The sequence below is a fragment of the Tasmannia lanceolata genome, unplaced genomic scaffold, assembly GCF_043159265.1.
Source record: "Tasmannia lanceolata isolate RefF3 unplaced genomic scaffold, GAP_Taslan_0.1 ptg000029l, whole genome shotgun sequence".
NCBI classification, from domain to species: domain Eukaryota; kingdom Viridiplantae; phylum Streptophyta; class Magnoliopsida; order Canellales; family Winteraceae; genus Tasmannia; species Tasmannia lanceolata.
Window position 1 is genome coordinate 10,347,088 of NW_027518706.1, and position 25,413 is coordinate 10,372,500.

At 37.0% G+C, this 25,413-nt stretch overlaps 1 protein-coding gene across 2 annotated transcripts in view; it reads left to right on the plus strand.

Moving 5' to 3' along the window:
- LOC143859116 (coiled-coil protein) overlaps window positions 1-25,413 on the plus strand; it is a 67,929-nt gene that overhangs the window by 17,033 nt on the left and 25,483 nt on the right. Inside the window, exons 12-18 of one of the 2 annotated variants that reach the window (XM_077369795.1) lie at window positions 1,341-1,473; window positions 10,850-11,009; window positions 11,419-11,738; window positions 20,455-21,005; window positions 21,433-21,496; window positions 21,622-21,724; window positions 22,058-22,245. In XM_077369795.1, the coding sequence (XP_077225910.1) occupies window positions 1,341-1,473; window positions 10,850-11,009; window positions 11,419-11,738; window positions 20,455-21,005; window positions 21,433-21,496; window positions 21,622-21,724; window positions 22,058-22,245 (1,519 nt within the window). The remainder of the gene's footprint in view (window positions 1-1,340; window positions 1,474-10,849; window positions 11,010-11,418; window positions 11,739-20,454; window positions 21,006-21,432; window positions 21,497-21,621; window positions 21,725-22,057; window positions 22,246-25,413) is intronic. The other variant, XM_077369796.1, reaches the window with a different exon arrangement.

Sequence of the window (25,413 nt, forward strand, 5' to 3'; positions counted from 1 at the left end):
CATATAAGAGCACACATAGGCAATGTTTTACATGTACTTTTCCAGTGGCTAATTATCAATTACGAAATTTCGCTCTCGGATTTTGGGTTCATGTCCTATTCAAATCTATTGCTGTTTTATCTTTCTGTAGTATTGTTTTTTGAAGATCTATTGTAATATTTTTGTGATTCTCAATTCTCTAACTAGTCATCTACTTTTGCTGGAATCCTTGTAGTTTACTTGCATCATTTTCCTTGAACGGAGTAATACAAATTATGTATATCCATATCTGTTTTTAGGTGAAATTGCATCCACAAGTAGGCTGAAGAAGTATTTCTCTATAAGCATCTTATTTATAAACATAATCTTCCTTGTTTATGTTACCCCTACCACCTATGTAATCTGATATTGTTTAGTTCTTATATATCATATATTGTTATTGACCAACCACAGCTGGAAGTATAGTTTCTAGAGTAGGAAGCGGGTGCGAGAAGCGATATGGGAAGCGAAAGCGGGAAGTGGTGGGTTTAGAAAAGAGAAAATGCAGGAAGCGAAAATCTCTAAAGAAAGTCAAAAAGAATTTTTTTGGAAAGCGTCATTGAAAGTCAACATTAAGCATGTAATAAGCCTATTAGGAAGTGAAGACGTACATAGAAAGAATAGGATTGTAGCATGTTAGGGAGTATGATTTAATATAGGTAAGGAGTACAAGTAGAAAGAAATCTTCACGACTAATTAGAACAACAACTTTTAGGAATTTATAGTTTCACATATTTTATTCATGAATATTTAATGTTTGAGTTTTTTTTTTAAATCAACATAATTTTCATTTAAAACTTCATATGAGTTTTCAATTTTCAAATGCACTCTTTTTGAAATATGCTCCTTCAGCATTCTCAAAAGAAGAAAATCTTCGTTCAGGAAGAAATAATCACCTAAATAGGAAGCGTATTCTAATTAAGAGGAAACACGTAGAAAGCATTATTCCCCTAAATTTGGGAAGCGAGAAGAACTTAGCTTCCGAAGCGAGCTTCCCATCCTACGAAGAAGTTTTCAGTAACTATGGTTCGAACTATAGATTCCTCATCAATGGAATTATGGGGCATTCATTATTGAGTTACCTTATTAAGATTTTTTCATATCACAATCTATTTAATAATTGGATGTTTGTCCCTGATGTTAGCGTTCAACGAATAAATATGTGATGCCTTTTTGCCCCTGCTTATCTAATTTCTTGTTGGTTTGGTAACTTACTCTAAGGGAAACTTTAGTCTGTATTTGGTTAATTGGGAACATTGATATAATATCCAAGGACAATATGAATTTTCCTATATTTTTTTATTTACTGTTTTCTTTTCCAGACTTACCTACAGCGATCTCTGCCTTCAGATACCCGAATCCAAGTTTAGGCAATGTTTGTTAAAAACACTGGGTATCTTGTTCAAGTTGATGTGTTCGTATTATGCCATCATGAGTTTTCTGCCTGGAAATAAGGTATTTAAACTTCATAATCTTCCATATTCATTGCTCATTTTTACTTTTTCTCAATTCTGTTGGTAGTACTTTGTTACATGTTATTGTTGTATTTTCTATGAAACTTTAGTTGTTTTCTACCAAAGATAGATAATTGCATACTGGGGTTGATTATTTAATTCATTTTCGATCCTCTACCTGCTACCCACATTTACATAATTTAGGGTCTTTAAAGAATTATCCAGTGCTGAAGGGAAAGTTTTATAAGACAGCTGTGAGGCCGGCCATGCTGTACGGCTCAGAATGTTGGGCCACCAAGAAGCAGCATGTGCATAAGATGAGTGTAGAGGAGATGCGAATGCTTAGATGGATGTGCGGCCATGCAAGTGAGATAGAATTTAAAATGAAGACATTCGTAAAAAGTGGAGGTGGCACCAATTGAGGAGAAGATGAGAGAGCACCGTTTAAGATGGTTTGAACATATCCAACGTAGGCCTTTGGATGCTCCAGTGAGAAGAGGCGACTCGTGCCAAGTTGATGGAGTAAAAAGAGGTAGGGGCAGACCGAAAACAACTTGGGTAGAAACAATGAGGAAAGACTTGATAGCTAGGAACATAACAGAGAACATGACCTTGGATAGGAGAGAATGGAAGAAAATGATCCATGTAGATGAACCCAACTAGTATTAGGATTAGACTTAGTCATTTTGAGCCACGTAGATTCTTTCACCTTCATCATGACAATTTTCTAAAGGGATTCATTATCTGACCCCAACTGGTTTGGGACAAAGGCTTAGTTGAGTTGAGTCGAGAAAAAGAATTATCCAGTGTAATCAAACCATGTCCAAAGATTCAGAGGTGTTATTTTTACAGCCCCATTATAGTAAATTTTGGTTGGAGAAATTGGATCTTTCACTGGGAAAATGAACAATTATTTAGGAGTGGGTGCTGATTATTGTGCAGTCACACAAGGTTAGATAGAATTAAAAATGAAGACATTCGTAAAAGGTGGGGGTGGCACCAATTGAGGAGAAGATGAGAGAGCACCGCTTAAGATGGTTTGGGCATATCCAACATAGGCCTTTGGATGCTCCGGTGAGAAGAGGCGACTCGTGCCAAATTGATGGAGTAAAAAGTGGTAGGAGCAGAGCGAAAACAACTTGGGTAGAAATGGTGAGGAAAGACTTGATAGCTAGGAACATAAGAGAGAACATGACCTTGGATAGGATAGAATGGAAGAAAATGATCCACGTGGAAGAACCCAACTAGAACCAGGATTAGAGCCGGGTAGATTCCTTTTGCCTTCTTCATGAAATTTTTCTAAAGGATTCATTTAGCCGACCCCAACTAGTTTGGGACAAAGGCTTTGTTGAGTTGAGTTGAGTTGGGTGCTGATTATTAAGGTTTTCGACGCTATGTTTAAAATGACTGATAAGTGAAACACAATGGATAAAGAACTGATTCCGCATATGAATTTTAAAGAATGGTATCGTACATGTTCTGTATAATTGAGTTTTCATAGTAAATAATAGGGATTGTTGTGAGTCTTAAGTTAGATTTACATTTTCAATTTTTTTTTAAATACACTGTTTTTTACATTAATTAGGGAGGGCCCATCATGGATGGCTCTATTGGCAGAGGTTGTGATTATTCTTAACTTATATTTATAAAAGCTTTCGAGCCGTGTTGGGGAAACTTCCATAAAAAATATTTTCTCCTTTCTTTTCTTCTTTAGTCTCTTTCCACTTAAATCATGTGATGGTGATGATCTTCCAAAAATTAACTTGGTATCAGAGCAAGATCTAAAGTGTAGTTATTTTATACTTTTAGTATCCTTTTTTCTTTTGAATGATTATACTTATAGTATCCTAACTTTCCACTTTCTTCTCTTCTTGTTGTGTGGATCTTACCTCCTCTGCTATCAGGGTCATGCACTGTGGATCATAATTTCTCCTCTATCAGAGTCATTATATATATATATATATATATATATATATATATATATATATATATATATATATAAAGGAAAGTGTTTCTAGTCGGTCGGCTAGAGAACTTTTTCTAGTCTGCCGACCAAAAACACAGTGGGCCCATGTTGTTTGGATGATCTATAACATTCATTTGATGGGCCCTGGCATAGATAGGGTGTGCCCAAAAAATCAGCTCCATAGGATCATCCCAGCCCTTCGTTTTGTGGAGGTTAAAAATAGACAGTGGAGGTTAAAAACACAGTGAGCCCATGTTGTTTTGATGATCCAAAGCATTCATTTGATGGGCCCTGACATAGATAGGATGTGCCTAAAAAATCATCTCCATAGGATCATCCTAACCCTTCGATTTATGGAGGTTAAAATGGACGCGTATAAAACTCCACAAATCTGTCCATTTTTAACCTCCACAAATCAAAGGGTTAGGATGATCCTATGCAGCTGATTTTTTGGGCACACCTTATCTATGCCAGGGCCTATCAAATGAATGTTTTGGATTATCCAAATAATGTGGGCCCACTGCGTTTTTTGGTTAGCGGACTAGAGAAGGTTCTCTAGCCGACCGACTAGAAACACTTTATATATATATATATATATATATATATATATATATATATATATATATATATATATATATATATATATATATATATATATATAAATGGTGAGACCATGGATATATTATAGCTCCTCCTTATCAATCAAGTTGCTGTCCCAATACCCTAATCCCACCATTTGAATATTCAAAGCCTGATTCTAACTCTTCTAAAACTCTTAATATTCTAGGTCCCACCATCATTCAAAAAAAAAATCTAGTTCCCACCATTCAAAAGAGCTAAGACTCATTTTCCTACCATTCAACACCCCAAAACTTAACTACTACCATTCGCAAGCCATATAATTCTATTCTCCATCTTTGAAAACCTCAAACCCCCAAATCCCACCTTTGCAAACCCTGAAACTCAAAGGCCAAAACCTAAAATCCCAAAAACCCAAAACACCTTAAAAGAACATAAAACCAAAACCCACCTTTGAACCCCCTCGAAACCTAATTTCGTTCAATTCAAAATGCCTCTTCACTGTTCACGTATTCGAAACCCTAAAACTTACTTTTGCATAAAGGTAAATTACTTTTCCACTGGGGAATCGGTGGACCAACCTCTTTTGCATTGTAAGTTTGCTAGAAGTCTGTGGAGTAGGGTTCTTCAGATATTCGGTTTGGAGTGGGTATTTCCCGTTAAGTTGGCGGATTTGACCTCTTGTTGGGATCTGTCCCCTTGGCGACATTAAGGTAAATTATTATGGAAGCTTTCTATGTTGGCCACGATTTGGTCCCTTTGGAAGGAAAGAAACGCTAGAATTTTTAAAAGTGTGAAGAAAAGTCCCTATTTTGTTTCCACTTTAGTTTTTTCCCTAGCTATATCTTGGGCTAGAGCCCTCCCTGAATTTCGATTCACCTTGGCGTATGATATTTGGTTTGGTTGGAGGGTGGTGTGTTCTAATGTAGAGAGTGAAAAGGTTGGTGGTCCTAAGTGGTGTCCTCCTCATTCGGGCTTTTTTAAAATCAATTTTGACGGATCGAGTTTGGGTAATCCTGGCCCTTTTGGGATTGGTGGTCTTCTCATAGACGAGCAAGGCGATCTGAGTCTTTTCAGGTCCAATAGGTGTGGCGGACTATAACGAGGCTGAAATTAGGGCAGCTTTACATGGTATCAGGTTCGCCGAGTCTATCAATTTGGAAGGGAAGTAAGTCTTTCCCTTGGAGATTCGTTGCTTGGATTGATGAGATTAGGGACCGTACTGAAGGATTTGAAGTGGCTTTTCATCATGTCAAAAGTTCTGCAAATGTTGAGGCGGACAAACTAGCTAAAGATGGGGTGGGAAGGCCTGATTTGAAGCTTTTTGATCTCCTTCCCCCTTAAGGGCTATTTTTTCTTGTTATTTCTTTTTCTCTTGTATTGTCTTGCTTGGGTCGACTCTCTCGGTCGGCTTTGTACTTTGCTGTTCTTCTTTCATTAATGATATTTTATCGTTAAAGAAAACGCCCCTAAAACTTACTCCTTGTCCCTTCAAACCCTAATTCTTTCTCTTCCCCATACGAAACCCTAATTTTCCATCTTCACCATTCAAACACCAAATTTTCTCCCATCCATCCATTGGAACTCTAAAACTCACCCCTATACCATCCCAAACCCTACTCTTTCATCTTACTCCATTTAAATCCCACATATACCAATTTTTCCCATTCGAAACCCTTGACTCATCACTTTTAAACCCTAAAGTCAACTAGCCACTGATTAAAATATCCACTTCCATCTTTTTCCCATTCCAAAACCCTTCTTCACCTTTTCACCATTACTCATACTAAAACACCAAACTCCTAATTTTTTCGAACCCTATTCCTTTCTCCCTTACTTTTGCCCTGTCATTGGATAATGGGTACTTTGTGATTCGTGAGGCTTAGGGAGTTCACGTTCTCTTTCTTTTAGTGTCAATTTGAGAAGGATGCTTTAAAAATAACATAATTAACTTTAAGAGGACTTTGATGTGGATCTATTCTACCCCAATATGTGGACTGTTGTGATTGATGTGGGCTGTTCCTCCGTTTGTGGGCTGCTGTGACTCAGTACAAATTTCTTTTCTGTGATATGACAATTGTTTTGTGCCTTGATTGATCTATTGTTTCTTTGCGACCGGCTATTCAGATTTCTATTGGAATCCACCCATCTACTTTGTGAACTGTTCCATTGGTTACTGATGTGCCTAGTCCGGAGTGCTGTTCTATTTTGTGGCCATTGTTCTCAAGAGTGTTAAGTGTTGTTCCTCATGATGCTAATGTACCTTCTTGGCCATTTCCTATGTACTTATGATTCAGACCTCTCTAATCATTGTGCATTGATAACATGAGTAAGCCTACAATCATGGGTTGCCAACGATGCACCTTACTTCTGTTAAGCTCAGTGGGCTGAATTGCATTCTTTGAGCCCAATCAGTAGAGGTCGGCTTGGGAGCCAGTGGAAAATTTAAGTTTGTAACTGATGATGGACCATCACTATCTGATCATTAGCATAATGACGATCTATGAAAATTATCAACTTATGACGTGGTTTTGGAACTTTATGGAGCCCCATGTAAGTGCCAATGTAATGCTTTTGGATACCCCCAAAGAAATTGGGACACTGTCATGAGACATTCTTTTTTATCTCCAGGGTGTATGAGTTATTTGAGAACATCTTGTTCCGACAAGGAAACAAGAGGTTGAGTGACTAATATATGCGAGCTATGTGGGAGGAGTTAAATGACTATCCACCTCTCACATCTGATCTGGAGACATTGAAGAGACAACGAGAGGAGTTTAGGGTTGCCATGGTTTCAAATTTCGGTTTCGGAATGCGTTCGGTCCTTACCGAAACCGAAATCTGACGAAATAAAATAAAATAATATTTATCTCCTACAAAAATTCGGGCAAAATTACCGAAATTTCGGGAAAATATTAAATATCAAATCGAGATTTTTTGGGTGAAATTCCTTAAATTTCAGCCGAAATTTTGGGGAAAACGAAATTTCAAAATTTCGTTCGAAATTTGCTAACGTTTCGGGTATACTTGATTTCGATTTCCGTGTCAACCGAAACCCGAGATTTTGGATTTCGGTCGAAATTTAAAACCATGAGGGTTGCTAAGTTCCTCTTTGGACTTGTCCAAGAATGTAACACTGTACATTGACAAATTTTGAGTTTACCTCTTAGAACAGTCGTCACTCACGACTTCTTCAAGTTTGGTTGTCTTCCTCTTCGCCTTCCAAACAAAATATTAGTGAGGAATCTACCCTGACATAATCTGCTGGATGTGGTGGTGGTAGCCGCAGTTGGGGGTGGTTATGGTCGTAGATGTAGCGGTGCCTAAAGAGGAGGGCACGGTGGTGTCATGGATGCGATGATAGACAATGCACCGATATTGGGCAACAGAACCAACATTCCAACAAGTGTTGAAATAGGTTTGGGAAACTTGCATCGGCGAATCAGGCCTCTTATATTGTCAATGGCGATGATACTTCCCAACATGCTCCTATGGATAATCCAAAACATGGTGTACTTTTACTACTTATAAATGATGCTATCCTAAGGAGAATATGACAAGCTGGTTATGATACTTATCAGTCTATGAATTGTCACTCATCCTCTTATCTTGGCAACGACGCTCCTGAGAATAATATGACAAGATGCCTCATCCTAGGAGTACAACTTGGGTCGGGTAGGGTTGAGCTTTTGCTAGAAATTGAATTGGAATCAACCTGTACGTGACTCGACTTTAAGGTAAAATCTCAACTTGAATTCCCAAAAAATTGACCCGTGTTGCATCCCTCCCCGTCCCCTGTTATCTTGCCAAATTCCGGTAATACATTCTACGTTTCTCGTTAGCCTTTTGCTTGGGTCATTGATTCATGCGCCTTTGACGTCGTGACATGATGGTTGCCATCGTTACTCATTTGATAAGTCCTCTTTTCATATGGATCCCTTGCTTCCGCGAATGGACAAGGGGTTGTGTGCCCCATGGTTTTAAATTTCGGCCGAAACGTTTCGTTTCGGTAGAAAACGAAACGAAATGCACATAGTTTCGGAAAAGTACAAAATTTCGGCCGAAACGTTTCGGAAATTTCGGTGAAATTTCAGAAATTTTGGTGAAATGTTTCGGAAATTTTAGTGAAATTTCGGTGAAATTTTAGTGAAATTTCGGTGAAATTTTTACAAGATTTCGTCCGAACCAAAATTTCGGTGAAACGTTTCGGAAATTTCAGTGAAATTCGGAAATTTCGGTGAAATTTTTACAAGATTTCGTCCGAAATTTCGTACCGAAACTGAGATCTAAAACCTTGGTGTGCCCTACGAAGTCACTATCACTGTGTCACTATCCTCAATCTTACATGTTCTGGAGTTTTCTATTATCTATAGTTAGTAAACTTATTAAATTTACTTCGTAGATCGATAACCTTTTATCCTTGTGTGTTTCAGGGTCTTAAGACCAAGAAGACGGTTGGTGGTGGGATTGAGTCTGGTGGTCTTTACTATCTAGATCATAGCCCAGTCAATGCTGCTCTACGTACAACGAGCTCAGCTCATCATTGGCTTCTTCTCTGAGGCATTTGTCCATTTGTACTTTACAGTTTCTAGTACCAAGTCATGAGTATGTTCCTAATTTAGAGTGTGAAGCATGTTAGATAGGGAAACGTCAATTTTATTCAAGAAATGAAAAGAGGAAACTAGTTCCCTTTTGATCAAAATACGATAACTCGATAGGTATGAAAAACCCCAAAACCCATGAATGAAAACTCATTTATTCATTATCCTCGTGATCAGTACATCAAAACTTCATATTTACAGGCCTAAAACACCTTAAAACCCCCGTTAATCGTAACCATTGGTATAGGATCAATTTCAGCCCTTAGATCAACTTCAATAAACCCTAATGGCTATTTTAGAGCAGTCCAAAATAAAAATAGAAAGTGTATTACTTGTTGCTGTCATAAAAGTACTATTTACGTTTTCATTATATATGAATATGACCTACTAATACCCAAGGTTGCCAGAGCGGGAATCGAAACGGGAATCGATAGCGGGAATCGAAGGCTCCCAGGGAAGAATCCTGCTTCCTTGCTAATACCTACCCTAACATTGCCTAAAAGAATAAATAAATATCACTGTATTTTTTAATGGCTTAAATAAATATCACTATAAATGATCATAAATTATTATAACTATGTTGGCCGATTTTCGTGACAAACAAAGTTTTGTAGGGCTCACTATGGATGTTAACATGATAATCTTGACACTTCTCAGCCATCCCGAAAATTGCGAAATGATTTCTGGCATTGTTAATGCCACTACCTCAGTTTGTTAAGGGGGATGCAAGGAGATCATTTAGATTTGCTTTGTAGTCAATCTCGTAGTTGTATTGGTGGATGTGCTTCGAGTGGAATGTATAGAGTAGTCTCGGTGGTCATAGTGGATCATATTAGTTGTCAGCTAACTAGAGATCTCTTGAAAATCTTCTAAAGTTGGCGCAACAAGATATTGTAACATGAACTCAAGTCATGGGCTAATCATATATGGGAGACCCCCCTCCTTATAAAGCGAAAGGTCAATTGAGAGGTAACTAGATCATATTCTTCTTCTTGTTAGAAGATGAAGCGTTGAAAATTCTCCAGGAAGGCAAATAATCTTTCACTGGTTTAATGTGAAGACTTCCCCCTGGGAAAGCTAGTGGATGTAATAATCGATAAGACAATGAGTGTGTTCATTCTATGCAAGCATGGGTTGAGATCAATATGGAGGAAACTTTTGATGGTTTGAGTTGGCCTTGAGGAGTTAACGCCATCTCTATATGCAGTTTTGAACTTGTAAGTGGCAGGTTGAATATGCAGACTGATTTCACATAGAAACTTTGTGGTGATTTTAAGGGGGTTAGAGGAAGATGCATATGATTTTGTTAAAGTATAAAAGATTAAATAACGCCATCTCCAACAGCTTAAACTTTTGGAGTAATTGGTTGTTTCGCATGGTATCAGAGCAAATGGCCTGGGTTCAAAACTCTTTGATATTAAAAATCCACATGTAATGGGCCAACCCAAAAGAGGCAGGTGGAGGGCAACCCTAAAAAGAGGGGCCACACGTGAGGGGGTGTTAAAGTAGAAACGATTAAATAATTCCATCTCCAACCGCTTAAGCTTTTGGAGTAATTGGTTGTTTCACAGATGTTATTGCAGACTGTTTATGGTTTTGGAAAGTTGGGTGACATTCAAAACTGACCAAACTAAAATTTTAAAAATCCTACTGAAATCCTAAAATTCACAAAACCTCTTAAAGAACATTGCTTTTGTCAGTTTTCCTTCAAAATTATATTGTGAGACCTTACTTCTGATGTCAGCATGATGTCCTAATGGTATCAACAGAAATCACTTTTGGACCTGCTTTTGCTCCATCTTTGTTGTTCTGCCTCATCATTTGTTCTTACAGTAGGGTTCCATTCATGACAGCAGGCCACAGATCTTCTTTACAAGGAGCTTATATATGCAAATTCTGTGGTTTATCCAATAAGCAGCCAGAGACCTATCTGTTTAATTTATTCAGTCGTGGTACAGACTTGATCTGGCATGGAAACATTCATGGCAGAGCTTCTTGTTGGATAGTTGCTACTTGCTACTAATCTATATAACCACTTGAGGTTTTATTCAGATTGTACATTACTGGTATAAATTAGAAAATGCTGCTTTATCATTATCAGATTTGCCAGCAATCAGCTTGCTCTTGTTTTACTCTCTATCTTTTATTACGTAGCATAGTCAGTACAGCTCTCAATCGTTAGTTTTGAGTTATTTTGAGTTACTTCATTTCTTCTAATGTTCACATTGTAGTTTCAGGGTTCCAAATTTAGTAGTTTAAACATAAATCAGAATCAAAGTGCTGAGACCTCTGGATGTTCAAAGGGTGTTATTCTTGTTGATTCAGTGACAGTGGCTTCAAGTAATTGCGCCGACAATGGCTCGGTATATGAACCTATAGAGAGGGTACCAGGTTTGTCTTCAACTAAATGAATCTTAACCAAAAGCTATGTCACAAATATCTCTGATATTTTCAAAATATTGCATTTTTATTGCGATATTTTGATAAAACGAAAAAATCCCCAGCCAATCCTGAGATTTAAAAAAAAAATTGATTATTTTCGTTTTTATCATAAAATATCCCGATGTTTTTACGATATTTTTATATATTTTTTCATATATTAATATTTTATCAAATTTTTAAATAATTTTAATTTTACAGTTTTTTCTCGATATAAACTTGAAAAAAAATATCCCAAGATTTTCCCTTGCCGAGAAATTCCTGAGAACGACATTTGTGACATAGACTGAAAGTACATCTGTCACTGATTTTTTATGAAATTTGGATCAACATCTTTAGATGCTAATAATTTATGATTCAGGTGATGATGCTACTGCAACATCATGCAGTAGTTCCCCTTTTGATCAGTTGAGGAATGATACCACGGCATTTGTTTCACAAACTTTACAGAGAGGAAGAAAAAATCTTTGGCAACTCACAACAAGCCGCATATCCGTTTTGCTTTCATGTTCTGCAGTTTGCTCAACAAGCACACACCAATTCTTAAGGAATTATGAAGATATGAATGTATTCATCTTGTCTGGGGAAGCTTTCTCTGGTGTTGAAGCTGTCGATTTCAGGCAGAGAGTGAAGATCATCTGTGAAAATTATTTATCAGCTTTTCATCGGCAAAATATTTATGTATGTCAATTTTTTTTTTGTTTATGGTTATTTTTTACAACTGCATTCTACAGAACCTTCTGGTATTATGTCTTTCCTGTGTGTTTTGATGATATTATAACCTGAGATCATGCAATGTACTTTGTTAATTTTTATAATATTTGTAGAATTTTACATGGTTTGAACTTGAAATTAAACTATGATTCATCTGAATTCACTAAGCTACATTGTCACTATCATTTTATCTGATAGCTTGTGGAAAGGAACTCTTAATAGTCAAGAAATGAGGAATATTTTGGAGGTTACCTGTCTGAAACACTCTCCTCTTGCTCACAGTAAAGAATGTGCTTGTTTCAATATCTTGATATAATCACACACCACAATGTTATGGGGATTTTAGTTCCACTATTTTATTGTGGGTTTGTCTGTTGTGTCACTAACTACACCCATTTTTGTTTAATTTCGGTCATTTGTGACACATAAGTTAAGAGTATCGTGTCTGTTATGGTGTCCTCACCCCACTTCCTAGAATTTTGGGTTCATTGCAGCACGTAATGTTAAATTCTTATGAAGCTGCAGCATATGGTTTTAAGGATGGCTTCTAGGGTTTTGCAATTTGATGGGTTAGCATTCATGACTGATTGCGTGTATGTGCCCATTTGTGGGATCTCATTACGATTTGTTACTCATGTGCAAAGGCTGCCAAAAACATTGTTTTTTTCCCCAGAATTATCATGGGCATCATTATGTCATATGAACAAGTTAAGATATGAGCTTCCATGAAGGGAAGGTTCTTTATAAGGAAATACAGTAGAAGTTTTGGCTGTGGAATAGTGTTTCAGTCATTGAGTGACAAACATAACACCCATGTTGGCCCCCACTGATTGTGATGTCTATCTTGATATTTCATTTTTTTCTCTCTTTTTCCATTTTTGCTTTATTTCGTTGGCTTTTTTTTTTGCTAGGTAGGCTGGATTAAACACATAAGGGTGGTTGGAACACAAAGCACCTTCCAGCTGATATTTTCTCTCAAACACAAGAGGCATGCATTTTTTTTTTGCTGCTTTAGGCTTTAGCTTGGGCCCTAGTTTCTTCCTTGTTTCCTTCTCTAGTTGTATGTATGTTCTTCTTTTCTTTAGTATAATTCCATATGTTCAAAAAAATAAAAAAGAAAGAAAAAATAGAATTAAAGGTGTATGCTTATGCTTATTTTCTCTTTCCTTTGTTGTTTTTTTTTTCTATGTTTTGTTCCTACCTTCCCCACCTTTTAATGTATAGGAAATAAGAGTTATTTCTTGTATGAGTATTTATTATATTGTATTTGGAAGGTATTTTTGTCTTTTCCATGTAATGTAGGGTTTATCATTAATATAATAGAATTGCCCGGAGAGGAACTATTCCATTCTCTCCATCTCTTCTTTCTTTTTCTTCTCTTTTCTCTTGCCCTTTACTACTCTAAACTCTAATAACTCCAACTTGGTATTGGAGCAAAGGATTTTCACATTTTTTCAAAGAGAGTCAACACCCCTGCTTGGTCGACGTATTGATGATGGCATCATGCCATACGACTAACATCAGCAGTCGTACAGCCATGGAGTGGTTCTGAAACCCACAAGGCTTGGATGCACATATTATTCCCGTTATTATGATGTTTTTTGTAAAAATTGGGGAGTTTTTTGATATTTTATGATTTCTCTAGAAGAAAATCCAAAAACCCTTTTTTGGTTGATTGGAGTTTTCTCTCAGCTAAGGACCTCTTGGGAAGCGGGATTACGTCCTTAGGGGTCATTTTTTGTATAGAAACACGGTGGTGGTAACTTTTTTCTACGATTGGAGCTCGTGTGAGGGGTTTCCATCAACTTTGTAATTCCACTACTTGGGCACCCTCCATTGTTGGGGTTGGTTCTTTTGAAATCTGTGTTTTTCACACTAAGACATTCGTGGGTTGAGAATCTCCCCCTTTGTTTGGTTTGAGGTATCTCAGAACAAAAAATTGCCTTTTCAAATGGATTTGAGGTGAACTCCTTGGCTGCCGGGACTCCGAGTATTGGTTTCTGCCCTCCGGTGGGTCCCTACGGGGACAACCTTAATATGCAAATCCCCAGTTTTTAGACAAATTGGTTACTTCCAATTACGTAAATCAATAGTTTAAACCGCACTCAAAGGTAGGGCATTTCCCATTGAGATAGGAACTTCTGTACCAGAAACAATGGTATCTCCAATTATAGCCCCTCTGGGATGTAAAATATATCTCTTCTCACCATCCCCATAGTGTATGAGACAAATGTATGCATTTCGATTAGGGTCATATTCTATGGTTACGATTCTACCAGATATGTCTTTTTCATTCCGTCGAATATCGATTTTACGGTATAGACGCTTATGACCTCCCCCTCTTTAGTATAATTCCATATGTTCAAAAAAATAAAAAATAAAGAAAAAATAAAAGTAAAGGTGTATGCTTATTGATGCGGATGAAAATCATAAAGATTGTTCCAGTTGTTGGCGTTGAACAAGTTTTTATATTTTAACTATTATTTTTGTCATTTTATTTGTAGCCTACTTTTTAGGTATCAAATCTCACTCGTTTGGTGTGTTTTTTGTATTATTAGAAAGGTTTTTCAATTACCTATCTAATGGGCCCAAGATCACATGATTTTAATGTGTTTTGAGCAAGTTATGACTGTTTTAAGGAGGGGTATAGGTCAATTACTGGATTACTATTTTTGGTAAGTTTTTATCTTTATTTAGCTTTGCTTTAGATTAGATGAATAGTTGAGATTAGTTCTTAACTTTAGGTTATCTTCTAGGGTTTGTTTTTCTTATAAATACATCTTATGAAAGCAATGTAAGGGACTTTTGAATATTGAATAGAATTGAGATTTTTTTTTATGAGAGCTATTGTGGCTTGGACTTCTTATAAATACATCTTCTCTCATCTCCTCTCCTCTATTATCTTCTATTTCTTCAACCAAATCAGCACAAAGAAGGTTAGTAAATCAAATTTTCTTTTTTTCTTTGTTCTTGAACCCTAAAATACGAAAACCCAAAATCCATAGATCTCTCTCGTTCTTCAAGATCTCGTTTCGAGACTTTGAATGATTGTTTTTATGATTAAACCTTAGCCTAAACACCCAAAAACCATAGCTTTAAATTCCTTTTGAGCCTTATTGAAAATTTGCACCCTTTTTAAGTTCGAAAACCCTTTTTTAAGATCCAAAGCTTAGACCTACCATCAAATCAGAGCCTAAACCCTAGAATTACTTTTTTTTACCGATTTAAACCTTTACCTATGATATGGACAACAGTTTCCTTCAAGTTCTAGATCTGTCCAAATTACCAAAATGCCCTTTTGGCCTAAATTGAGCTATTTGACCCCGTTTTGCTACTGCCCGTAAAATAATCACGTGTTAATTCAGCCCTAGGTTAATCTTTTAAGTGTTTTCTAGTATTCCATGTTAGCCCTAAATATTTCCTAAACCTTTATCCCATTAGGAGTGTAGGATCTTCCCTATTCTAGGTATTGTCCTGCATCACTTATGCTTATTTTCTCTTTCCTTTGTTTTTTTTTTTTTCTATGTTTTGTTCCTACCTTCTCCACCTTTTAATGTAGGCTCTGTATAGGAAATAAGAGTTGTTTCTTGTGTTGAGTATTTATTATATTGTATTTGGAAGGTATTTTTGATGTAGGCTCTGTATATGAAATAAGAGTTATTTCTTGTATGAGTATTTATTATATTGTATTTGGAAGGTATTTTTGTCTTTTCCATGTAATGTAGGGTTTATCATTAATATAGAAGATTGCCGGGAGAGGAACTATTCCATTCTCTCCATCTCTTCTCTTTCTTTTTCTTCTCTTCTCGCTTCTCTCCCTTTACTACTCTAAACTCTATTAACTCCAACTTGGTATTGGAGCAAAATTTTCACATTTTTTTACCATTCAAAAAATAAAAAATAAAAAAAAATTCACATTTTTTCAAAGAGAGTCAACACCCCTGCTTGGTCGATGTATTGATGATGGCATCATGCCATACGACTGACATCAGCAGTCGTACAACCATGGAGTGGGTCTGAAACCTACAAGGCTTGGATGCACATATTATTCCCGTTATTATGATGTTTTTTTGTAAAAATTGGGGAGATTTTTTATATTTTATGATTTTTCTAGAAGAAAATCCAAAAACCTTATTTGGGTTGATGGGATATCTCTCAGCTCAGGACCTCTTGGGAAGCAGGATTACGTCCTTGGGGGTCATTTTTTGTATAGAAACACGGCGGTGGTAACTTTTTTCTACCTTTGGAGCTCGTTTGAGGGGGTTCCATCAACTTTGTAGTTCCACTAGTTGGGCACCCTCCATTCTTGGGGTTGGTTCTTTTGAAATCTGTGTTTTTCACACTAAGACATTCGTGGGTTGAGAACCTCCCCCTTTGTTTGGTTTGAGGTATCTCAGAACAAAAAACTTGCCTTTTCAGATGGATTTGAGGTGACCTCCTTGGCTGCCGGGACTCCGAGTATTGGTTTTTGCCCTCTAATGGGTCCCTACGGGGACAACCTTAATATGCAAATCACCAGTTTTTATGGACAAATCACCATTTTTTTAATATGCAAATCACCGTGGTAAAACTTTTTTTTTTTAATCCTTTCAAAATCGTATACATGTAAAACCTATGATTTGTGGACACGGACACGGAGCGTCGGACACGGCAAACCCCCAAACTTTAGAAACAGGGACACGGCTAAAATAGAAAGTATATGTAATAATGATTTGTGGATATGGATTCATGTGTCCAGTTTCGACATGGATACGAGTTGTCTAAATGAGGTAAACACAATATTCAATAAAAAAACAGAATGTCACACTTGACACGGTACAAAAACATATCCACACACCCACATTAAGTCTAACACTTATAGCAATACAAGTAAAAGTGTCCAAAGGAGTGTCGACACGTGTGGACAAGCGTGTCGTGTCCGACACGGCAGGACACGTGAGTCGGCAATAAATTCGGAGTGTCGGCCAAATCATAGTGTAAACTAGATGGCAGTAGCTAGATGACACTAACTATATGGAATGGGCTTAGTCTTCACGAATGTACACCGATGGATGGGGCAAGCTTGGCTCTGTTACTGGCCAGATGTGGAAATCTAAGTCGAACAATCCTAAATATGATAAGTGGGAGCATGGTAATGTATTGGTAATATTGTGGTTGCATCCTAAATTCGATGCAACCGCAAATCAGTCGCACCCTTCTATTCATGAGAATAGCTAAGACCATTCAAAAAAAAAAAAAAAAGCTAAGGATATCTGGAATGAGCAGAGATGACATATGCACAAAAATGAAATATTGCTTGACTATATCAAAATTAGGGAGATCCGTAATCAATTTCCTTTGTACTTTTTGAAACTTATTAAATTTAATAAGTTTATAGAATTAGTGCATGCACTAATCATTATATTCTGCATAGGGATTAGTCCTGCCCTAAAAATGGGGTGGGGATACGCTACGTCAGCAAAAAAAAAAAATCATTATATTCTATAGATGTAGATCGAATATGAGCTTATATTTTCTACATAAAATTTCAAAACCTATACCTTGTATTTATGTTTTGGTCACTCAAATACACTTCTTGATCTATTTAGTGTGATGGTTATGTAATTGATTATTTTAGTTTGAAGAAGTTTGATTTTGTGATAATCAACTGCTTTGCAATAACATGCATACTCTGTAGTACACCTTTAATGCCACCATAGGTGCATTTAACGTTCTGCGTAGTCAATTCTGAGTAATTGCCTCCTATCATGTGACTGTTATTTGGACAGAGATATTCATAGAAATATTCATTACATGATCTCTCTTTTGTCTCAGCATCGACTTTTCACCCATAACATTTTACAAGCTTGTTGGTGTAAGATCTTCAATTTTCTGTTGTATGATTGGTGATCAATACCCTGATTTACATCTTTTTTTTTATCCTGATTTTAGTATTTATGATTTTTTATTTGAACCTAACATCACACAAATCAACATGTGTAGAGGATTATTTTGAGTTTTAAACCCCCCCACCCCCACCCTCCACGTCGTCGTGGACTCCCTTGAGTCAAGTCCTTTTTACCTTGGCCATGCTCCGTGGTTTGCCCCCATGCTCTACATTTTGCCCTACAAAGTCAATAAAAACTCCTTTGACTCTCCCGAATTATGGCTGCTCAACCCAGTACTCGACCGCGTCGTGCCAAGTCGACTAGGATTTTCTTTGGCTGCGTTCCGCGCCACATCCATGCTTTTAAACACTGAATCTTTGCATCAATTCTACGCTAGAAAATTGTCTGCATCATCTTGTTGACTCCCAAGTAACAAACCTGCTGTATTGTCTTCCCATTGGGCTTAACAGTAGTTTTTAGTAAATATCCCTGACTTAATTGGTTGCAATCTCAAAATGAAAAAGTACCATTAGTTTTTGTATTGTTGTCTTGAGGTTAGTTTGCTCATTCACAGGGAGCTTATGTATGCATCTCAAGCTGATTCTTAACCTTTGTAACTTCACTGGGCTTTTCAGATATTTCTAGTAGGCATTCATTGGTTCAGATCTTCTAAATGTTTTTTTAACACATTCCTGTCATTTCTTGAGCAATTCCATACACTTTCTGTAGGTCTACATATCTCACAAACCCAACACATTTCTTAAAACCGTTTCCTGTATCCATTCCCCAAACCTGGATTGTCAGCTTATCCACAAATACTCTATGTTTCACCTTCCTCGATCTTTCATAAACTTAATTGTTTATTTAATACGCTGCACTCAAATCTGTTTTCTGTTTTTTTCTTTTTCGTACTTTCTGTGGCCACCTAGTGCACTATATTGTGATGGATATCTGTTGGACAGGTTGCTTATAATTGCACCATGTCCGGTATTTCAGGATTTTTCCGGTACTTGTTTAGTTGTTTTTTGCACCGAATTTTTGTGTTTGACACCAGTGGGAATGCCCTTGTTAAACTTCTAATCAAATGTTTAGTTTCCATCCTCTGTAATTCGATGTCTACACATTCTTTCTTGATCAAGGTGGGCAGTCCACGTTTATGCTTGATGCCCACTAGTTTTTTGGATTACTGAAATCTTCATTTGAAGGGCATATTGCCAATGCTAAATTTGTAGAATTAATCTTATCCAAATGCACCTATTGAACTTATTGTCAACCGTTTGTCTAATTTCTCTTTTTTCAATTGTAAAGATAATTTTATTGAAACCAAAAGGATCAAGACGATCCCCACAAATACAAAAGTATGATACAATAGAGAAAGGATGATCAAACGGATGAGGAAAGAAGAAAACTAGGGGGGGGGGGGGAGAAAATAAAAAAATTCAATGCTCTCTCTAGAAACACCATCTCTGGCCATTTTATCCGCCTCCCCATTTGCCGATACAAATCTGAAGCATTCTAATGTTTTAACCCAAGATATAGTTAAAGCAATCACCTTATTAAATATAAACTGTGCTCCCTTTGAGTATACCTTAAAGTCCTTGCGTTTTGTTCTTTCCAAAGCACCCAGATCGTGGCTAGAAAGCAAACTTGCGAAAGAATCTTGCCTTTTTTCTTCCATGGAGCCATAGCCCAACACTCGAATAGCTCCGTGAATTTAGCTGCGCACACCCAAGCAATCCTGAATCTAGCCAGTAATCGACCCCATATATCTGAAGCCACTTTGCAGTGAACTAAAAGGTGGTCCACTGTTTCGCCATCCTCCATAAAAAGAGCACAATGGTTGACTGTGAAAATATTTCTTTCTCTGAGGAAGTCGATGGTTTGTATCCTTTGAAGCACTGCTGCCCAACCAAAAACCTACCCTTGGCGGTACTTTTATGTCCCATACTTTAGCTACTTTGGAGGTAACGAGGCAATGGTAGGAGCTGATGGTAAAATGATTTCACCATGAATTTCCCATATGAGTTCTAAACCCAGATCCTTTTGTCTTTCCCATTAAATTTGATGTAGCATTTTTCCAAATTCTGAAAGTCTTTCTACCCATTAAAATTCTCTATCAATGAAGTTCCTCCTAATAGATGGGGATCATACTACCCTGTTGTCTGTTCTGATAAAGCAATCCTTCACCATTACCTCATTCACGTTTGATAAAGCAAACAACTGTGGAAACTCTTCTTTCAAAGGACTATCAGTATACCACTTGTCCCACCAAAACCAATCTATGTTTCCATCATATACCCTAAACCTGGTTCCTTCCATGAATTTTACTTTAAAGCATAATATATCCCTCCATGGAGTTACCCTTTTTCCTGAATTTGTCCTCCGATTCCCAATGTCCAATGCATGATCCATACGTGTTTTCAATCACTTTTGCCCACCGTTTGTCTAATTTGTACACAGTTTTTTTGGTGAACGGCCTAATTTGTACACTGTTATTATATGATTTTTCATGTTTTTGCTTGTAGATGATATATGCGTACTCCAAATTCTCCTTTTCCTTCTTCAAATGTTCAGATTGGTGATTCATGATATGTTGGCTTTCTCAATGGGGTGAATAGATTACATGTTTGGACAGGGAACATATTTATTCAAGTAATTTGATGAAGATACACCACTGCCTTATTTTCATCTTTAATCTAAATTGTTTAGCATAATTATTAATTTTAAGTAGCTGGCATCTATTTTCTTGTTCCCGAATATCATGAACCGAAAAATGGATAGAGAAAATGATGTCGTAATTGTATGCATTTTTCCAGGCACTTAGGATGGTTTTAGAGAAGGAAACATGGCTAAAAATGTCACCAGACACAGTACAGGTGATTAGTTTGGCAGGGCTTCTTGGTGATGGGGCACCCCTGATTGTTTCAACCGATGGTGATCTTGCTAAAATGACAGCACTTCATACCAAGAAATTCTCCGACTCAGGTGTTGCTGACAGCCAAAAGAACGGGTTTGCTAATTGGATTAAAAATGGAAATCCATTCTTTTCAAAGCTTATATGTTGCTCCAATGAATCTTCAAATCATCCTCTACTGCTCAATGGGAAAATGGTCTCCACTGAAACTGATGGAAAAATCGTTGATCTTTTGCATAATGATGCGATCACGACGGGAAGCAATGATAGGAATCTTGTGAATGGAAATTCTGTTTTGGATGATGAAAATGAAGATCTTCTTGCTGACTTTATTGATGAAGATAGTCAACTCCCAAGTCGCATCTCTAAATCAACACTTCCAAGAAACCATTCTAGGCATTGGAATAATGAGGAGATTACAGCACATACTGGGTCTTCACTTTGTCTTCTCAGGTGAGGATTATCTACTACTTGTGTCACAAATATCTCCGATATTTTCAAAATATCACATTTTTATCGCGACATTTTGATTAAACGACAAAATCCCTAAATAATCCCGAGATTTAAAAAATGCACCGATATTTTCATTTTTTATCAGAAAATATCGTGATAATATCCCCTATATTTTTATGATATTTTATTTTATATTTTTTCTTAAATTTATATTTTTTATATTTTAAAATTAATTTATTTTTTTCGTTTTTTCCCGATATAAACCTGAAAAAAATAAAAATAATTAATATATCACGAGAATTTCCCTTGCCGAGAAATTCTCGAGAATGATATTTGTGACATAGCCTACTACTAGATTATTTGGAATGGGATGTATTTATATGTGCAGGCTATATTTATTTAAGTTATGTGCATCCTTATGAATTAGGTTGATGGACAAATATGCGCGGCTCATGCAAAAGCTAGAGATAGTGAGCATTGAATACTTTAAGGTACTTCAAAAATTATACCACATTCTAATTCATAGAATTTTATTCTATTGATGCCTTGTCAAGGAATACTTTAGAAATGCTTTCAACTTTCTTTCTCTTTCTTCTCATTCATCAGATTATTGCAGGGTATCTGCCAGTTGTTTGAGGTTTTTTTTCATTTTATATTTGAAACATTTGGTCAACGGGATACGCATGTTAGTGGGAAACTCCCAACAGATTCGCTAACACGTAAGAACATGCTTTTGTTAAGTATATTTAACTTTGTTATGCTAGTTGTAACCATGGATTTAAATTTCGGTTTCGGTCCGTAACGAAACCCAAAATTTTTTTTTATCAAATTTCAGTCATTTCGGACAATTTTTTTACAGTTTCGGTCAAAATGACCAAATTTTGGCCGAAATCCGAAAATTTCAGATTTCGGACCCAACCGAAATCCACAAAATTTTGGATTTCGGCCGAAATTTAAAGCAATGGTTGTAACTGTGTTTGAGTGGTCAACTGTGCTTTGTAAAAGCTATTTCTTTTCTTTTTTTAATGACATCTCTCTTGTGTTGCATCCAGATCGGCTGAGGGCAGCTTTATCAAGAATAACACAAGACTGTGATCAGTGGATAAAACCTCAAACAGTCTATAACTCTTCCTCTTCGCCCACATCTATGAACACATCATTTTCTCAAATGGATGTGACACCTACTAGTCCCGCTAACACAAATTTGGGGCATCCAACAGCCGTTTCATTTGGACTGAAGGTACTCATTAATACATTGAATAGGGTGCTGGCTAGCTGAAGAACTTTCAGTTAAATTCGACTGTCTTTTTGATGTGCTAGTCTTTGAGATTGCTTATCGTTTTTTAATTCCTTGGCGATAATGAATTTAATCTTAATGTGACTAGCTAAGCATAGTGCATTCCTACCTGATTGAATTTTGGTGGGAAACAACCAATAGATTATCAAATATTGGGGTATTTGAAACTCCTTTAATGCTTTTCTCTCACTTTGTTTTGAGATTTGAATTTTTTTCTCCGAACAAGTATTTTATCAATTAAAAGAAACATATAACAAGCCCGAGCTTAAGAAAGCAATCTTACAAATATACCAAAATACCATTTCATACTGTTTTTTTTTCTTCCTTTGTTGCATCTGCATCAAAGATCCTGCGTAAGACGAAAAGAATCACCGTTAGGGTCCAAGAACCCCCCCATCCCCACCCAAAAAAAAAAAAATCCAGCAGGTTGAACGGTAGAGTTAACGAAATGAGAAACTCTATTCCTCCCATCAAAATTGAATTTAATCCACTCAGAGTGGGACGGAGCAAACCACAGGACCCATGGATTGGGAGAAATATTCACCATCAATCGATATCCAACCCTAAATGATATCTTGAAGAGCAATGCCTGAAAAAGGGATGGGATTATGATTCCCGCTAGTAAATTCAACCATTATCTAGTACAGGAAACAAAAAGAAAGGTTCATACGATGGCCTTTTGAGATTTATTGTGTAATTATGGAGCTAAAAGGTGCACACATAAAGTTAGAAATGGATAAAATTAAAGAAAATGATGTTGAATTGTTTGAAACATAGGTAAGGGAGCTTAATCAAATCTCATCACTTGTTATTTTCTACTGGATTGAATCTCATTTACTTTAAACCTTTAATAAGAGATAAAGAAATATACAAAAATATCTTCACATGTATTTTTTTTTTTTACTTTAATGTCCCCTTTTTGAAGATGGGTCGGGTGTGGACGGGGTGGTGAGGCATCCTCCTCACTTCTTTTAGTAGTATTTTGGTGTTTAAAATTAATAAATGGAACCATTCGAAAAAAAAATGAATAAATAGATAGTGAATTGTGTGTGTCCCACTTGCGATTATTATAATTGGTTAGAAGGGTGGAAGTTCTTCAAGCATGAAAATTGGGGTTTTCTTTTGGATTTATGCACGAGAAATTGAGGGTTGTTCCCTTCTTCGTCCATCGCCAAGCACCGGAGACCAAGTTGATTCTTGCTCTTGCTGGAATTTTTAAGGGTGGATCCCTTGGCTTATACTATTGAGTGGATCTACTTGTGGATTCATCCATTGTTTTCAATTCAAGCTCCATCAAAGTGTAACAGATCTTGGGAAGGAAGTTGCTGATTTAGCGACTTTTTATGAGATTTCAGATCTATATTTGCCTCCTTTGCTGTTTAAGGTATTGATTTGAAGATATATCTTCCACTATTTCCAGATCTGACCATTTCTTAATTCTTGAAATTTTAATTGGTTGAGATCACTTTTTGAGTGCAACAATTTTGTGATTTCAGTTTTAGGATATTATAATGTTATCAGAGCAAAGATCCTGCCAACTTGTGAGGAACTTGGATGCAGCCTTATATTTGTAGGTGCATGAAGGAACAAATCCAACCCTATTCCTGAGCTTCAACCTGGAGAAAGTTCTGATCCTGTAACTGGAAGGTCTGCAATAGAAAATAGTCGAAATGAAATTTGACGCGGTACTCGAATTATTGGCCAAGATAGCTGACAAGCTCGATCAGAGGGGCAACGTACGATCAAGGGAGTGAGGTATGTTAGGTACCCTCACTCTCCATTGCCTAGCCCTGCAAAACCCAAGTGTTTGCAACGGCAGGGTTCTGATGCTCACTAGGTGTATGATGAAGTGGATACCCAATTTACGGAATACCAAGGAAAATTTAAAGACTTCAGGAATGTGGCCACCTTCCAAAGTTACTTGGAGATGATGGAAAAAAAGTTGGAAGATGCAGCAAGTATGATGAGGAAAGTTACAGTGGAGAGTGTGTACCATTGTTCGATTGACGAGATGGTATCTTGACTCGAGCATGGCTGTAGAAATCGCAGACCTGTTTCACTCTCAGCCCTATGGCAGAAGAGGATGCCGTTAAGTTTGCAAACCTATATCATGATGAATTCAGTCAGAGGGTCATATAGGTCGAAGATAAGTGACGAAGAATTTTTTAGATATATGACCACTCTCAAGCAAAGGATCACGATGGAAGTGTATGTAGAGTGTTAGAAGGGTATTTTAGTCTTTGTATGTCACCCTAAGTGAACACAGACACACACACACAAACACACACACACACACACACATAGATATATTGTGAGAGGATGATTAGACTCTCACTCTCTCTCTCACACACACTCTCTCTTTTCCTCTCTTCATCCTCTCTCTTACATTGAGATTAGGTTACACTGAACAGGGGCAGTCGTGGTCGTGGGCATGGTTTTAAATTTCGGTTTCGGCTAAAATTTCAGAGTTATCAGAAACCGAGATTTCAGGTGAAATCCCAAAATTTAGGGCGAAATTGGGTATTGGCCCATGAAATCCTGGATTTTTGGGACGAAATTTCTGTAATTTCGTTCGAAATTCGTTAACGGAATAAACAATTGTTATTTTATTGAATACTTCGACGAAATTCCCGAAATTTTGTACATTTCGGTTTCGGTACCTTTTCATTTTGGTCCTCACCGAAATCCGAAATTTCGATCGAAATTTAAAACCATGGTCGTGGGGTTGGTCGTGATTGAGGGGCGGGCTGTGGTTCCGGTGGTCGTGGCACACGCTTCTTCACTCATTGTTATCTTTAGAGCCACACCATGGATTATTGTATGATCTTTATCCTTAGTTACGTCCTTCTTGAACTGCGGGCCAGGCTTTAGTTGTTGCTTCTGGTGGCAGCCTACCTCCTTCTGTTGACTCTGTTGAGCATGCTGATTCCTTTGTTGTTTCTAAGGCTGATTATGATGAGTTCCTACGATATAAGGACAAGGGGAAGCAACCTACTGCCACGTTGGCTCAGCAAGGTAGCAACTCCTGTTTTCTTTTTGCCTCCGGATCATGGCTCATTGATTCAGGGGCTTGCAATCACATGACCAAGGTTTTAAATTCCGGTTTCGGGG